This window comes from Durio zibethinus, chromosome 1 (assembly GCF_047325235.1).
Source record: "Durio zibethinus cultivar Kanyao isolate XHJ-2024 chromosome 1, ASM4732523v1, whole genome shotgun sequence".
Taxonomy (NCBI): Eukaryota; Viridiplantae; Streptophyta; class Magnoliopsida; order Malvales; family Malvaceae; genus Durio; species Durio zibethinus.
Genome location: NC_143162.1, coordinates 38,174,386 through 38,191,444, shown reverse-complemented (window position 1 = coordinate 38,191,444; position 17,059 = coordinate 38,174,386). Strand labels below are relative to the sequence as shown.

At 37.9% G+C, this 17,059-nt stretch overlaps 2 protein-coding genes and 1 pseudogene across 3 annotated transcripts; all 3 read left to right on the top strand.

Annotated features, from left to right (window-relative positions):
* Positions 1-340: 340 nt before the first annotated feature.
* LOC111311434 (beta-amyrin 16-alpha-hydroxylase CYP87D16-like) lies at positions 341-3,110 on the top strand. The gene is made up of 9 exons (XM_022910814.2): positions 341-662; positions 770-1,091; positions 1,270-1,419; positions 1,531-1,779; positions 1,891-1,986; positions 2,112-2,190; positions 2,310-2,416; positions 2,537-2,664; positions 2,742-3,110. The coding sequence occupies exons 1-9, from the start codon at positions 451-453 to the stop codon at positions 2,833-2,835; spliced, it is 1,437 nt and encodes a 478-aa protein (XP_022766549.2). The 5' UTR covers positions 341-450; the 3' UTR covers positions 2,836-3,110.
* Positions 3,111-3,719: 609 nt separating this feature from the next.
* Positions 3,720-6,762, top strand: LOC111312903 (butanoate--CoA ligase AAE1-like). Its single transcript, XM_022913617.2, has 2 exons — positions 3,720-4,088; positions 5,124-6,762. The coding sequence occupies exons 1-2, from the start codon at positions 3,891-3,893 to the stop codon at positions 6,591-6,593; spliced, it is 1,668 nt and encodes a 555-aa protein (XP_022769352.2). The 5' UTR covers positions 3,720-3,890; the 3' UTR covers positions 6,594-6,762.
* Positions 6,763-6,900: 138 nt separating this feature from the next.
* LOC111312904 (putative flavin-containing monooxygenase 1) lies at positions 6,901-15,944 on the top strand (annotated as a pseudogene). The gene is made up of 6 exons (XR_016326162.1): positions 6,901-8,453; positions 8,774-9,013; positions 9,319-9,416; positions 14,737-14,808; positions 14,996-15,345; positions 15,423-15,944. The product of XR_016326162.1 is annotated as a putative flavin-containing monooxygenase 1 (transcript).
* Positions 15,945-17,059: the final 1,115 nt, after the last annotated feature.

Genomic DNA, 17,059 nt, shown 5'->3' with positions numbered 1-17,059 from the left:
ACACCACTCAAAGCTACACAATATTATTAAACCTAAACATCTACTTAACTTTCTTTATAATAATAAATTATATTAAAGAGGTTAATTTTTTTTTTTTGGATGATACCAAACTTTGTGTTTTTGTTTTAGGGGCAAAGGCAAGCATGCACTTGCAAACCTGGTTTAACATAATTAAATGTGTATATATATATATACCATTAATAAAGAATTTTTTTTAGCTTTTTCTGAGAACTGTTCAATTATTATTATTATTATTATTATTAACGAGTATCCAAAAATCGAAAAAGCTTTATGACTGTTGAGTTTGCCTATATAAGGGACTAACTCCTCTAAGAATAATGAAGCATTTGTAATAACCCAAAGTGCCAGCTAGTTCTCGTCTAACACCAGACTCTTATCTTCTCCTTTTTCCTCTTTTGAATCAATTAGGTCTTTCCTACTTGAGTGATAATGGAGATCATGTGGTCTCATGTGTGGCTTTGTGCGATATCTTTGCTTGTCGTAAGTGTGACCATGTGGATTTACAGGTGGTGGAACCCTAAATGTAAAGGCATACTACCTCCAGGTTCGATGGGACTCCCACTTCTTGGAGAGACCCTTAGTTTTCTTGTCACAGGCAACTCCATAGACATCCATCCTTTTGTTAAGGAAAGAATGAATAGGTAAGGATACGATCATCCCCCGAACATGCCGAAAACAAAACTTATTTAATTTTAAACTATATATTGCCTTCTTCTCAAAGCACTTTATCTTCACCAAATGGTTACAGGTATGGTCCATTGTTCAAAACAAGTTTAGCAGGTCGATCAATTGTCATATCGACGGATCCCGATTTCAACAATTTATTGTTTCAACAAGAAGGAAAACTTGTTGAGATGTGGTACCTGGATTCCTTCGCCAAGCTGCTTCGCCAAGATACAACAGCAGCAAGTGGCTATGTACACAAATATCTCAGGCACGTAGTTTTGAATCACTTTGGTGTTGAGACTCTTAAAGGGAAGCTTCTGCCTCAGTTAGAATATACCATAAATCGTGGATTGCAGGAGTGGGCTAAGCTGCCAGAGATAGAAGTAAAAGACCAATGTGCTGCTGTAAGTAATTCTCAGTCTCTAGCTTCACCAAATACTATTAGTGTAGTACTATTTTCTTACACTAATTCATATATTAAAGACATATGGCTAACGTACTTAAAACAGTAACAGATTTTTTTTTTTTTGCGGAAAACAATTCTCTCTATTGTTGCAGCTAACATAATCTTCTAAATTGCAGATGATATTTGGATTTACTGCAAAGCACATGTTTAGTTATGAACCAGAAAAGTCAGAAGAAAATATAGTCGGAAATTTCAGCAACTTCTTGGAAGGACTTATGTCATTTCCTTTACGCATCCCTGGTACTGCTTTCTACAGATGTGGAAAGGTAACCAATTCAAGAAATTTAGGTTTAATTCTCTCCATCCAGCAAGTAGCTGGCCTTCTAAAATTCCCAAAACGAAATTAAAATAATTATTAATTTACCATATGCATGCAGAGGCAGCAAAAAATAATAAAACTAATAACTAATTTACTGGAAGAGAGAATGAAGTCTCATCCTGAAGCCAGAGGAGATTTTCTTGACCAATTTGTGGAAGACATGAGAACAGAAGCATTCTTGACTAAGGAGTTTGCCACCCATGTTTTGTTTGGAATCCTCCTTGCTAGCTTTGAGACTATTTCTTCCACTCTTGCCTTAGCCTTGAAGTATTTATCGGACTATCCTACATTGCTGCAGCAACTTACCGTAAGTAATTATTAATTACTCCAAGGATCATCGAAACATTTTCTATTTTTTTAGCGGTAAATTTGTATTCTTTAATGAAAAACTAAATAAATAAATTTAACCTTTGCCTAGGAGGAGCACGAGGAAATTCTTAAGAAAAGAAAAGACGGTAACCCTCGAGATGGACTTCTATGGACGGAATACAAATCCATGACTTTTACTCATTACGTCAGTAACATGCCTAACTTGACAAGTTTTATTTTCCTTCCCTTTGTCTGTTTTCCCTTCATTTAAAGTTTTTTTTTTTTTTAATCAAAGGTTATGTTTGATTCATATGATTTGTGGCTAATTAGGTCATCAATGAGTCACTTAGATTAGCAAACGTTGCTCCTGGGATCTTAAGAAGGGTTATGAAGGATATTCATGTTAACGGTAATTTTTTATGAACACACTGATTTTTAATTCAATATATATATATATATATATATGGTTGGATAAAATTTATTTATTTATATATTTATATCATATATTAATCATTTCTTGATTTGCAGGATACACAATACCAAAAGGTTGGGCTATCATGGCTGTGCCTGCAGCCCTACAGCTTAATCCTAACGCTTTTGAAGATCCTCTTGCATTCAATCCTTCAAGATGGAAGGTATTTACTAGTTTAACTTTCCCCATAAGCATAGTCATAGCTGTTGGAGGAAAAAAAAAGTTGATAAATTACTCGAGTACTGATCTCCATAATTTACATCTTGTTTTGTATCTTTTTAAGAACATTGGAAGCAACGCAACGGCAAAGAATTTCATGCCATTTGGAGGAGGCAATAGGGCATGTGCAGGAGCAGAGTTCAGCAAGGTCCTGCTGGCTGTATTTTTACATGTCTTGGTCACCAAATACAGGTATACATAAAAAGAGCAACTTAATTATATATCAACCTGAAACTGACAACCAAAAAAAAAATGCAAATTTGGCTTAGGTGGACAAAGATCAAGGGAGGGGATCTGGTTCGTGCACCGGCTCTGGGATTCGCCAACGGTTTCTACGTTAACGTTTCAGAAAAAGATGCATAAGTTGTTACACATTACATGTGGAAGAATAAGCTGGAAATCCCAGAGTTCACTGTCTGGGACAGATCGATTTGACTACAAATTACTATTTGAGTTAGCAATAGTTCCTTTGTTATAGTCTTATCAACTCTTGTTTGTGTTGTGTGTGATTGAGACTGTTTTCACCTTGTATAAATCCTTGGATAAATGTAAAACAGAAATAATCGTCCAATAGTAGCATTTGGCTTGGAATGATTTCTAAGAACCGGCTGCTCCTCGGTCCTCATGGTTGAGCAATTACCAGTTTTGCTTGATGAAACAGGGTAGCTTTGGCCTTTTTTTTTTTTTTTTTTCCTTAGGAAAACAAAAAATGATATATAAAGACAAAAGTAATATTTCTTAAAAGCTGAAACTAACGGAACCTAGGAGTTCCATCCATCCAAACGAAACAGAAAGCTTTTTCATTTTAACCCAAAAAAAAAAAAAGAAAACAGAAAGCTTTTTGCTTCTTGGGCCTGGGTTGGATCTAAAAATCATACACATATGTTGCCAAATTTGGGCCTTTCTTAAGAGTTTGTAAACGGAAATGAGTCAGTCTCAGTGAGTTAAATCTTAAATAGAATCCGCCTTGATGCTAGGCCTAGGGCCTCTTTGTGTAATTTAAAAATACTATTTATTTGAAATATATAATTTAAAAAATAATATAACAAAAGAAATGTAATTATTTTTTTATTTCATTAAATGGCATTTTTTATTATGTCATTTAATATAGTCTGATACTCCACCAACACTTAAATAGGAAAAAATATAAGGTATAAGTATAAGATAGGGAGTTAAATACTCATATTGCCATTAGTAGGTGGGTAGCAGCTGCAGCAATTTGTTATCTAAACAGATATGGGCAAGTGCATTTGCCTAAATAGTGCTAACCATGGTAAAATAGTAGGAGCAGATATCATACACGGCACCTGTCGGTTTCATAGCATAAACATCATAGGCTCCAAGTTGGTACCAAATCCTGTTGTCACTCGTTCGTCTTTCGTATTACAATACCCCACGGAAGCGTTGAAGAAGAAGAGATGGAGGGTCCGATTAAGTGCTCTGCCAATTACATTCCTTTGACTCCGATCAGTTTCTTGGACCGCTCCGCGATTGTCTACAGAGACTCTGTCTCTGTTGTCTACGGTGATATCAAGTATACCTGGAAACAGACACGTGAGAGGTGCGTCCGTCTTGCTTCTGCGCTTGCCCACCTTGGAATTTCCCGTCGAGATGTGGTATATTTTAACTCTTGCGTTTCATTCTGTTTCCTAGTTTCATGTTGTCTCTGTTTCCTGTCTATCAGTGTATTAGTAATTCTGTCTTTGCTTTCTTTATCTAGCAGGTTTTTTTTTTATTATTTTCTTCACCATTTTCCAGTATTTTTCTGCGATTTTCAGAATGCTTTAAAATACCCATGACTTTAAAACTAGTTAAATTGCCGTTATCTTGCTGAACCAAAGCTGGGAAATTGCTGAAAAACCTAAAAGGAAAAAGGAAAAAAAAAGCTATTATTCATCCTAAAACAAGAATCTATATAAGATAGCTCCTTTTCAATTTGATGGTCAGTACTCAATAGTCATATATACTTACTGTGGGTCTGTGTACTCGTAATATGTAGAAAAATATTGGTCCCTCATTGCTTGAGAATTGAGTCTGTGTGTACTATGTACCTGCAGTCTACAGACATGTGCGTATTCATTAGGCTTCTACTGGTGACCTGAAAACCAGGGAGTCGTGTCTTTAAATTTTTGTAAGGTGGCTCTTGATTAGCTAGAATTTTCATAAAAGTAGATGGTACAGGCTACAGGGAGACCTTTATTTTTTGTTAAATAGAGAGGAAACACTATGGTTGTTTACTTTTATTATTATTGTTATTATTATTCTTTTATGTTTTTTATATTTTGTTGAATAATTGCTGACTTAACCTGGCGAGTGGACAGTGAGGGCTACTTTCTTCAGTGTTATCTTATTTGTTATTTGTAACAACCAAAGACTGCAGAGATTTACGGAATATTCCTTCATGAACTCATTAATTTATCGCTTAAACTTACATAAGAAAACCTGAGAGTTCTAATAATTGATAAATGGATTCGCTTCTAGAACTTAGGCCACACTTTTGTTTTTAAGCTTGATTTTATCTTCTTTTCACCTCTATATTGTTTTCCTTCTTACCGAAGGCCAAGGAACTGTCTGAATCTCCATCTTGCATACATAGTTACATAACCGCTCCCTTTTACTTTTATGGCCAATTTTTGCCTATTTGAGAGCAGGTTGCTGTATTAGCCCCAAATATTCCAGCGATGTATGAGTTACATTTTGGTGTTCCAATGGCCGGGGCAGTTCTATGTACATTAAATATACGTCATGATTCACCTATGGTGGCAGTGTTACTGAAACATTCGGAAGCCAAAGTCCTTTTTGTAGATTACCAATTTCTCCATATTGCTCAGGGAGCATTGAAAATACTATCCAAGACAAAGGCTAAGCCGCCCCATCTTGTCTTAATCTCAGAGTATGATCAGCAAGTTTCGACCAGAAGCAACACCAACTCCTCATCTGCAAACTTGGACTATGATAGCCTTTTAGCAAAAGGGAAACTAGATTTTGAGATCAGAAGACCAGAAGATGAGTTCGAACCTATCTCGCTTAATTATACTTCTGGCACGACATCAAGCCCAAAAGGTGTTATTTATAGCCACCGAGGTGCCTATCTCAATTCTCTAGCAACGGCTCTTCTCAATGAGATGACCTCAATGCCTGTATATTTATGGTGCGTCCCCATGTTTCATTGCAATGGATGGTGTCTTACTTGGGGGATTGCTGCTCAAGGTGGTACAAATGTTTGCTTAAGAAATGTCTCTGCAGAAGGAATATTTGGCAATATTGCTCGGCATAAGGTGACTCACATGGGTGGTGCGCCTACGGTTTTGAACATGATAATAAATGCACCAGCTAGTGACCAAAGGCATCTTCCAGGTAAGGTTGTGGTCATGACAGGTGCTGCACCACCACCACCGCATGTACTTTACAAAATGGAAGAACTGGGATTTAGAGTAATTCACTCGTATGGCTTAACAGAAACCTATGGTCCAGGAACAGTTTGCACTTGGAAACCAGAATGGGATTCCCTTCCTCAAGATGTACAGGCTAAGATCAAGGCTCGGCAGGGGGTGAATCATCTTGGAATAGAGGAAATTGATGTTAAAGATCCTGTTACCATGAAGAGTATGCCACCTGATGCAAAGAGTATAGGTGAGGTTATGTTTAGAGGCAACACTGTCATGAATGGATACCTTAAAAATGTCAAAGCAACAGAGGATGCTTTTAATGGTGGATGGTTTCGAAGTGGGGACTTGGGAGTGAGACACCCTGATGGTTATATAGAACTCAAGGACCGCTCCATGGACATAATCATTTCTGGGGGAGAAAATATTAGCTCAATTGAAGTGGAATCAGTACTTTTTAGCCATCCAGCTGTGCTCGAGGCAGCTGTGGTGGCAAGACCAGATGATTACTGGGGCGAGACACCTTGTGCATTTGTAAAGTTGAAGGATGGATGCAATGCCAGTGCTGAAGAAATTATCAAGTATTGTCGGGATAACTTGCCCCATTACATGGCTCCTCGAACTGTGGTTTTCCAGGATTTGCCAAAGACTTCGACCGGAAAGACACAGAAATATCTTCTACGAGAGAAGGCCCGGGCATTAGGAAGCATTTCAAAGAACCAGAGTAAATTGTAGATCACCTTTGACCGGAAGATAAGGTCTTTGCAGTAGGCTGGTATTTTATGCGTCAACTTATATATAACTCCTATAATGGTACCCATAATGGAGGTAACAATTGCTCACGCTTTATTGCGAATGGATTGAATTTTAGTCGAAATACTAGTAATAAAACGAACATTAATCACAGAGGAGTATTAAACTGGACAAGGCGCTCTACAAACTCTTGGCAAATAGAATGAACTCCGAGACGTTGGGGATGTTGAAACCTTGGTTCTTGTATGGAGTTGAATTTGATAGAAACGAACCTCAAAAAAAAAAAAATTTTAATTTGAGTCAAATCTAACTTTTTAGGTAAAGAATGTATAAGCTTTTCAAATATTCAGGAATCTAGGTTTCAGATATCTTTTCTCTTTTCTTTTTGAAAGGCAATAAAGGTTTATGAAGAGATTTAGAAAGAACAATCAACCAAAAACAAATTCAGGGCCCCTTCCCTAACTCAACCAAGGGACTACCTAGTAAAAGCCAGACAAGGTTGTTCCCTGTCTTCTCCTAATTTAGCCAGACCGTCTGCTAAGAAATTAATTTACTTTCGTGAAGCAACTGATGAGTCATAAAGCTATATTTGAATGATGGCTTAATCTCAGTGGATCTCCAATCCACCGTTTTCTCTTTAAACTGTGGGACAATATACACATGCAAATATGGGTATCAGACAAACAAGTTATTGATACTTGGAGAAAAATTCGGATTGATCAGAAAGGAAATGAAGCATCAGAAGTAGCACGAAATTCAATCTACGTTGGTCTACATTAGTCTTTGAGGATTCACGTTTCAGTGTTTCTATGCTCTTGCCTATTATTTGGGGATTGCTACTGTTGCAGCAGTTGTTAGTTGAATTGCCTCAAGGCCTAGGAGTTGGAAGTCAAAACAGGTTGCTCAGAGACCTAATTAACATCCATTGCAATTGCTACCTCGAAGTCTCGAACTGGATGGCTAATACCAGCCAGTTTTGCTGATCTAACAGGTTTGAATTGAACCACGATTTCTCCTTTTTTGGAGGTCTGTGACTTGGTTCAGTTTTGTCCTCACCCACCTAATAAGAGTAAAAAACAAAATGTCTGTCATCCATACGACAATTACTTACCAGAAATCCTATTGGTGTCTCATAATACCGATTCACTAAGCATTTCCAATACAAGTCCTGCTTCTATCTTATCTCCGATTTGGCAAAAAAAAAAAAAAAAGAAATCTCTGGCCATGATTTTGGTGCATCTACTTTGAAAAGATGTGAGAAATTGGGTTAGAATTGTCTTTCCGAAATTATGCCGATCCAGAAACTGAGCAAATCTGCCTCTTTGGCTTTATAGCAGCACTTACATGAGAAACGATCACAAGAAACGTAAACTTCATTGTTGAGCACCCAAAATGGAGACGGAAAAGAGGATTGCGATCATAGGCGCTGGAATTAGCGGTTTAATGGCGTGTAAATATACAGTAGAAAAAGGTTTCAGTCCCATCGTGTTTGAGGAAAGGAGTGGAATTGGTGGAGTTTGGTCACAAACAATAGAGTCTACTAAGCTACAAGCACCCAAAGATTTCTATCAGTTCTCTGATTTTTCATGGCCCCCTTCTGTGAGAGGGCCTTACCCTGATCACAACCGAGTCCTGGAATACCTCCAAGCCTACGCTGTTCACTTCAACATCTTTCCTCGGATCAAATTCAACTCCAAGGTAACCTGCATCGATTATGTCACATCGTCTACTGAAAATGTGCTTTCCTGGGATTTATGGGGTGGCTCAGGTGAGCCTTTTTCTCCCTCTGGGAAATGGAAAGTCGCCGTACGATATGCCCGGGATCCATCTGCTCCAATTCGGGTAGTCGCTGTCCATATTAGTTTCATGTATTTCGTTTTTCAATTGATTTCGTGCATTCATAAACTTCTACTCGTTTAAATTATTTGTAAGCTGAATGAGGCAATTAAACATTTTCAATCTTTATTTTTTTTTGACATTTCCTGATTTTGTCTGAGTCTAAAATGTACACTCAAAGAACATGCTTTTTCGGTGGCCGTTGCGCATAAGACTTTCTTGCAGGTCGAGAAATTTTTACTTTTGTGGAATTTAGTAGATGAAAAGAAGCTAGCCCAAGTCCAATATTTATTTTTCTCACATTTGTATATGTAATAACTGACAAGAAGGCGTTCCAAGTGGATTTTGTGATTCTATGCATAGAAAAGTACAGTGACTCGCCAAACATTCCTGATTTTCATTGAACAAAGGACCTGAAGTGTTTAGTGGCAAAGTCTTGCATTCCATGGATTATGCTGCAATGGATGATGATCTTGCCCCTGAATTAATCAAAGAAAAGCGAGTCACCGTCATTGGATTTCAGAAATCAGCAGTGGATATAGCAGCAGAAGTTGCTAGTAGAAATGGTGCAAGCTTTTGCTCCTTCTCTAGGAATCATAAAGTAATTGCATTCTTAAATTTCCAAATCCCAACCTGACTACAAGACGAGTTAAATTTGATAATCCTGGTCTATGGAACTCCAGATTTCCTGTGTAATTAACTGAATGTGAAACAAATTCGTTGTTTGAACTTTGAATAATTGTGCTCTGAAAATCAGCGACTACGTAAGAACTTGAAAGTAGTAGATGAGCAAGAATTGGAATCCATTTTTTCTGCTTTTTTTTCCTAAGTCATAATGTTTTGGCGTTTAATCTAATCTTGTTGTTATGAGGAGCAAGTCACCCGTGTACTCTGTTGTTCAGGACGGTCCACTGGACTGTTCCTGAATATTTACTCCCACTTGTCTTTCGAGGTTTGAACCGCTTCACAGTGTTAATGATGTTAGGAAAATGGGGTCCAGTCCCATGTAAGTGATTTTGGACCAAGTAAAGGTCATGGGCCTTGATCTTTTATTTTACACAGAGCCTTAGCTATTTAATAAAAAAGAGGTGGGGTTGTTTAAGGTGTGAGTCGACAACCAAGCAGAGAAAGAAGAAAAGCCAGGAAAAGCAGAGAGAGAAAAAGAAGAAGGGAGAGTTGGTTAAACGGAAGTCGATCCGTGGTCCGATTGAGTTGGAACCTTGTCAGGAGGTTTATGATTCAGAGTTATACATTCTGAACGGTGAAGATCGGGTTTGAAGCTCTCTAGGAACAAATCCAGGGTGTATTTGTTGAGTCACTTATTTGGTGAGATTTCTCCAATTGTTTCTCTAGTTGTTGATTAGCTCTAGTTTTAACTAGAGAAGAACTTTGTATAACTATTATTTGATAGTGAAGATTTTTCTGGTGGCCCGTGATTTTTCCCTCTACACTGGAGGGTTTTCCACGTAAATCTTGGTGTGCTTTATTTTTCCTGCGCATTTGATTATTGATTGTTGTCTATTGCTTCTGTATTGTTGTGATTATTGCTTCAGGCGCAACAAGTGGTATCAGAGCGAGAGTTATTTTGAGACATCGATACAGAAGCAACCCAGGATAGAAGTAAATTCTGTTTGAGATCATGGAGGGTGATACAGGTTCCATGATAAAATTGACAGCATCAAATTATTCAATTTGGAAGCCTATGATGGAGGATCATCTATACTGCAAAGATTTGTATGAGCCAGTATTGGGTGATTCTGCTAAACCAGCAGATATGAAAGATGAAAGCTGGAAGAAGCTAGGTAGAAAGACGCTGGCTACAATCAGAAAATGGGTTGATATCAGCGTGTTTCATCATGTAGTGCAGGAGTCAGATGCTCACATTGTTTGGGAAAAATTGGCAGCATTGTATGAGAGAAAAACATGTATGAATAAAGTTATGCTTGTTAAGAAGATTGCAACTTTACAGTACAGGGATGGACGATCTGTTACAGAGCACTTGAGTGATTTTCAAGATATATTTAATCGGATGACTACTATGGAACTTAAGATGGATAATGAAATGAAGGCATTATTTTTTTTTGGTTCATTGCCAGACAGCTGGAATACTCTAGTTGTGACTGTTCTTAATTCAGCTCTTGATTATAAGGTGACATTGGAGATGGTAAAGGACAGTATGCTTAATGAAGAAGCGAGGCGAAAAGATGTAGACCCTGAGAATCAAGCTCTGGTCACAGAGAACAGGGGTAGAAATATCGACAGAGGTCAGGACTCAAAAGGCCGTGGTAAGTCTAAACATAGATCCAAATCTAGAGGTAAAGTGAAGTGTTTCCATTGTGGTAAGGCGGGTCATATAAAACGAAATTGTAAAATCTTGAAGCAAGAGCGAAAAGATGAGAAAAACAAGAGTTCAGATGATGGCAATGTTGCAGCAGTGAATTCAGATAGTGATTCAGTTACTTTGATTTGTACACATGGTGATTGTAATCATGTTAGTGATCCCGACATTGAGTGGATAGTTGACACAGGAGCGGCATATCATTGTGTTCCTAAGAGAGAGTTGTTTACAACTTACAAAGCAGGAGACTTTGGTTGTACCAAGATGGAAAATAAGAGTGTGTCGCAGATTGTTGGGATTGGTGATATTAGTGTACAAACTAGTACAGGCTGCATGTTGACTTTAAGGGATGTCAGACACATTCCAGATATGAGAATGAACTTGCTTGCTATTAATATCCTTATTAAGGAGGGATATGAAAGCCGACAAAAGAATGGACAGTGGAAGCTTCTCAAAGGATCTATGATAGTTGCAAGAGGAAAACTATGCTGCACAATGTATAAGACATGGATGCAATTGAACGGTAACCAGATAAATACCGTTGAAAATGATGCTTCAGCAAACTTGTGGCACAGGAGACTGGCACACATGAGTGAAAAAGGGTTACAGGTTTTGGCAAGGCACTCTCTCATTCCCTTGACCAAAGGTATGTCTCTCGATTCATGTGATTATTGTTTGTTTGGTAAGCATCATAGAGTTTCTTTTCGTAAAAGTTCTCAGAGAAAAGAAAATAGATTGGAATTAATTTATTCTGACGTATGTGGTCCCATTGAGGTTGAGTCATTAGGTGGTAACAGATATTTTGTTACTTTTATTGATGATGCTTCACGTAAGACTTGGGTGAATATGTTGAAATATAAAAGTCAGGTACTACAGTATTTTCAAAAATTTCATGCCATGGTTGAAAGGATGACAGGGTTACCCTTGAAGTGTATTCGAACTGATAATGGTGGGGAATACACATCTAAAGGCTTTGAAGAGTATTGCTCAAAGCATGGGATCAGGCATGAGAGGACAGAACCTGGAACACCGCAGCATAATGGTATAGCTGAAAGAATGAATCGCACCATTGTGGAAAAAGTCAGATGTATGTTGAGGATGGCAAAATTACCAAAGCCATTCTGGGGTGAAGCAGTCAACATAGCTTGTTATTTACTTAACAGGTCACCATCAGTTCCTTTGTGCTTTGACATTCCAGAAAGAGTGTGGACAGGGAAAGATGCTTCATACTCTCACTTGAAAGTTTTTGGGTGTAAAGCATTCATGCATGTACCAAAAGAGCAGAAGCCAAAGCTTGATAGTAAAGCTACACAGTGTGTGTTTGTAGGATATGGTGATGAGGAATTTGGCTACAGGGTATGGGATCCAGTAAAGAGAAAGACAGTCAGAAGCAGAGATGTGGTCTTTCATGAAAAAGAAACCATAGCAGACCTTGAGAAAAATGAGAAGACTACACGAGTTACTGTTGAATGTGATATTTCAACACCGACAGGGATTTCACAAGAAAGAGCCACAGATGGTGAAAATGAGCCAGAAACAGAACTTGGGGATATGAATGAGCCAGCCATAGTTGGTGATGAGCCAGATGCTATTAGTTTTGAGCAGGGGGAGCAATCCTCTCTACCTGAAAGTGTTGAGCAGGGGGAGCTACCTTCAGCATCAAGTGATGTAGAGTCTCAGCTCAGGAGATCTACTAGAGAGCGCAGGCCATCTACCAGGTATCCAAGTTCAGATTTTATTTTAGTTACCAGTAAAGGGGAGCCAGAAAGCTTTCAAGATGTGCAGGCTACTCCGGATAGAGAGCACTGGTTAAAAGTAATGAAAGAAGAGATGGAGTCATTGCGAAAGAATGGTACTTATGATCTTGTTAAACTTTCAACAGAGAAGAGGCCATTAAAGAATAAATGGGTGTTCAAGTTGAAAAAAGATGGTGACAAACTAGTGAGGTACAAAGCTCGATTGGTAGTAAAAGGTTTTTCTCAGAAACCAGGCATCGATTTTGATGAGATTTTTGCTCCAGTTGTAAAAATGAGTTTTATTCGAGTGGTACTGGGATTGACAGCTAGTTTGAATCTTGAGCTTGAGCAACTTGATGTTAAAACTGTATTTTTGCATGGTGATTTACAGGAGGACATTTATATGAATCAGCCTGAGGGTTTTGAAGTGAAAGGGAAAGAGCACTTAGTTTGTAAATTGAAGAAAAGCTTGTATGGCTTGAAACAAGCTCCGCGACAGTGGTACAAAAAATTTGATTCTTTTATGGTGAGTCATAGCTATAAAAGAACAGCAGCGGATTCTTGTGTGTATATTAAACAATTCCCTAATGGTAACTTCATTATCCTATTATTATATGTTGATGATATGTTAATTGTAGGACAAGATGCTAGTATGGTTTGCAGGTTGAAAGAACAATTGTCTAAGTCCTTTGATATGAATGATTTAGGTCCAGCAAAGCAGATTCTTGGTATGGACATTATCCGAGATAGGAGAGCTGAAAAGCTGTGGTTGTCACAGGAAAAGTATGTTGAACGAGTGCTTGGTAGATTCAACATGCAACATGCTAAATCAGTTAGCAGTTCACTTGCCAACCATTTTCATCTAAGTAAGAAATCTTGTCCAGTGTCTAAGGAAGAGCAACTAGCTATGTCTAGTATTCCTTATTCTTCTGCAGTCGGTTCTTTAATGTATCTTATGATTTGTACAAGGCCTGACATTGCTCATGCAGTTGGTGTAGTGAGCAGATTTCTTTCTAATCCAGGGAAGGTTCACTGGGAAGCAGTAAAATGGATTTTTAGATATTTGAGGGGTACCTCAAAAATGTGTTTGACTTATGGAGTTTCACAACCAATTCTAGAAGGATTTACTGATGCTGACATGGCAGGCGATCTTGATGGTAGGAAATCTACTTCAGGGTATTTGTTCACTTTTGCAGGAGGAGCTGTATCTTGGCAGTCTAAGTTGCAGAAGTGTGTTGCTTTGTCAACTACAGAAGCTGAGTATATTGCAGCAACTGAAGCATGTAAAGAAATGCTTTGGATGAAACGTTTTCTTTTTGAATTGGGGTTGAATCAGAAAGAGTATGTGGTATTTTGTGATAGCCAGAGTGCTTTAGATTTGAGTAAGAATACCATGTACCATGCTAGAACAAAGCACATTGATGTTAGATATCATTGGTTACGTTCAGTGATTGAAGAACAGCATATGCTATTAAAGAAAGTCCATACTGATAAAAATGTGGCAGATATGTTGACTAAGATACTTCCCAGGGAAAAGCTTGAGCTTTGCAGTAACTTGGCCGGAATGAGTTCCCTGGCCAAGGTAAGTTCCAAATGAAATTGCTATGGTGATGAATCTCTTTCTAATGGGACTGGAGGGGGAGATTGTTAGGAAAATGGGGTCCAGTCCCATGTAAGTGATTTTGGACCAAGTAAAGGCCATGGGCCTTGATCTTTTATTTTACACAGAGCCCTAGCTACTTAATAAAAAAGAGGTGGGGTTGTTTAAGGTGTGAGTCGACAACCAGAGAAAGAAGAAAAGCCAGGAAAAGCAGAGAGAAAAAAAAGAGAAGGGAGAGTTGGTTAAACGGAAGTCGATCCGTGGTCCGATTGAGTTGGAACCTTGTCAGGAGGTTTATGATTCAGAGTTATACATTCTGAACGGTGAAGATCGGGTTTGAAGCTCTCTAGGAACAAATCCAGGGTGTATTTGTTGAGTCACTTATTTGGTGAGATTTCTCCAATTGTTTCTCTAGTTGTTGATTAGCTCTAATTTTAACTAGAGAAAAACTTTGTATAACTATTATTTGATAGTGAAGATTTTTCTGGTGGCCCGTGGTTTTTCCCTCTACACTGGAGGGTTTTTCACGTAAATCTTGGTGTGCTTTATTTTTCCTGCGCATTTGATTATTGATTGTTGTCTATTGTTTCTGTATTATTGTGATTATTGCTTCAGGCGCAACAAATGATCCACAAACCAGGTGAAGGATTCTTCTCCCGGCTCCTAGCCCCGTTGCTTTCACCTCTGGTAATTTTCTCTATTTGGTACTCGTTTAGAGCAAAATTTGCATCGAGTTTTTTTCAAGTGAAATTTATTTCGTTTCTAATTATATATTGCTATCCAACAAAAAAAAAATGGAAACCTTCAGTAGAGTTTTCGAGAAAATTATAATCATTAGCAATCATGCAATTAATCCTTGTTATGTTCATTCCAGCTCTGGATATTTTCAACGCTGATCGAGTGCTATTTCAAGTGCGCGTATCCATTGAAGAAACACAACATGATACCACGTGATAGATTCTTCAAACAAATTTCTTCGTGTAAGTTCACAGTTTTGCCTGCTAATTTCTATGACCGAGTTAAAGATGGTAGTCTTTTCCTAAAGAAATCACAAGGCTTCAGCTTTTGCAAAAATGTTTTAATGGTAGAAGGCGAGTCTAGAACTCTTCTGTCTGATATTGTAATTTTTGCTACTGGATATAAGAGCGACGAAAAGCTGAAGAGCATTTTCAAATCAACTTTCTTCCAGAAATGTATTGCTGGGTCATCTGCTCCATTCTACAGGTATCCTTTTTTGGCCATGACACTGTCTAGGGCAACCATGTATTTTGAGGAAATTAAATACTTGTTTATTATTGCAGGGAATGCATTCATCCTCGAATTCCACAGCTAGCCATACTTGGACATGCAGATAGTCCTGCAATCCTGCATTCCACTGAAATGAGAAGCAAGTGGTTAGCAAATTTTCTTGCTGGAAATTTCAGGCTACCAACAATAAGCAAGATGGAATATGATGTTATGGAGTGGGAAAAATGCAAGAAAAGTGATGCGAAAGAGAGCTATAGAAGGTCTTGCGTGAGTGCATTGCTACAAATATACTGTAATGATCAACTATGCAAGGACATGAGATGCAATTCTAGAAGGAAAAACCGGTTTCTTGCAGAACTCTTTGTAGCTTATGGTCCTAAAGACTATAAAGGCGTATCTTAATCAATTTATCCCTCTTCTTTAGGGGGAAAAACAATATTGTACTGACAGATAATTCATCGAGTGTCCTATCAACTCGTTCTCGATATCATTTTGTTTTATTTTCAAAACCAAAGCCCCCGAGAGAAAGAAGACTTCAAATAACTTAAGTACTCCATCTAGCTTCACTTTCTATTTGTTAACATTTCTGGTAGAGTTGTTTCACCTGGTTCTTTATTGTAGAAAAGCTCGGCAGTTGGTGCACTTTTGAGTGGTCTGAGACTGAGCACACATATACTTCCGATCAGCTCTTATAATTTATAAATTAAGGAGGTAAGGGTTTATATGCAGAGGATGAGAGGTACAGCTGGTAAACCCCAATTAGTAGCAACTCTAATTGGCCACTGATATACAGTTAATTTATGGATAGTTTTCTTAAGATCACCTGCCAATTTTGTATCCAAAAGAAAAATAAAAAATCATGTGCCAATTCGATTGCTAGGACTTGCGGCAAGACAACAATAATCAAAGGGCCTTCTCTGTTTGCCAATTTTAAAAATCATGTGCCAATTCGATTGCTAGGCCTTGCAACACGACAACAATAAATCCAATAATCAAACGGGCCTCCTCTGCTTTGTTTTTTCACGTGGTAAATATAATATGTCACATGATAATGGCCAGGTTGTTATCATATAAGAAAATGCTAAGATGAACATTTTGGAATTTAGTTCTCAAGCATAATTCTTTTTTATGGACAGAGGTGCTTGTAACAAGAAATGGTCGAAAGAAAGCATCAATAGGTATCTTTTCAATAAAATATTCTAGTTGCTTTGTTATTTCAGAACAAGGAATTAATTAATCTTAAAAATTATATATATTCCTTGAATTTCTGTTAAATGTATCTCTTCATATTCCCTACAGATCTCCACAACTAATACAAATGCACTCAGATTCGGACGGCAAATTTGCCCTACAGCTACTGGCAAGCGCTCAAAGCAAAAGCTTCATAGTGTGAGAGTGACAGTGTATGATAACGAAGGGTTTCTATTAGTATCACCATTAGGTAACAGGAGTAAGAGTAATGCGCTTCTTTTAGAGTTCAAGTTAGTGTCTCGTCGGCAACCTTGATGTCATCTACAGTTCCATCAGACTGTTCTGTTTAGTAAGTTACTAATTACGTATTATATATCCAGCTGACCTTCAACAGATCGATATCATCACCTCATAATTACAATCTAGAGTAGGACGTTGAGGGTCAAATTTGTACCTAGTTCTAGTTTCTTTATTTAAAAGGATGGGAAAGGATCATCCT

Excerpts from the sequence above, each read along its gene's own strand:
- LOC111311434 (XM_022910814.2), top strand. The coding sequence starts at position 451 with ATGGAGATCATGTGGTCTCATGTGTGGCTTTGTGCGATATCTTTGCTT. Across the intron at positions 1,092-1,269 it reads TAAAAGACCAATGTGCTGCT|ATGATATTTGGATTTACTGC; the intron begins GTAAGTAATTCT and ends TCTAAATTGCAG. Across the intron at positions 2,417-2,536 it reads TCAATCCTTCAAGATGGAAG|AACATTGGAAGCAACGCAAC; the intron begins GTATTTACTAGT and ends TATCTTTTTAAG.
- LOC111312903 (XM_022913617.2), top strand. The coding sequence starts at position 3,891 with ATGGAGGGTCCGATTAAGTGCTCTGCCAATTACATTCCTTTGACTCCG. Across the intron at positions 4,089-5,123 it reads GAATTTCCCGTCGAGATGTG|GTTGCTGTATTAGCCCCAAA; the intron begins GTATATTTTAAC and ends ATTTGAGAGCAG.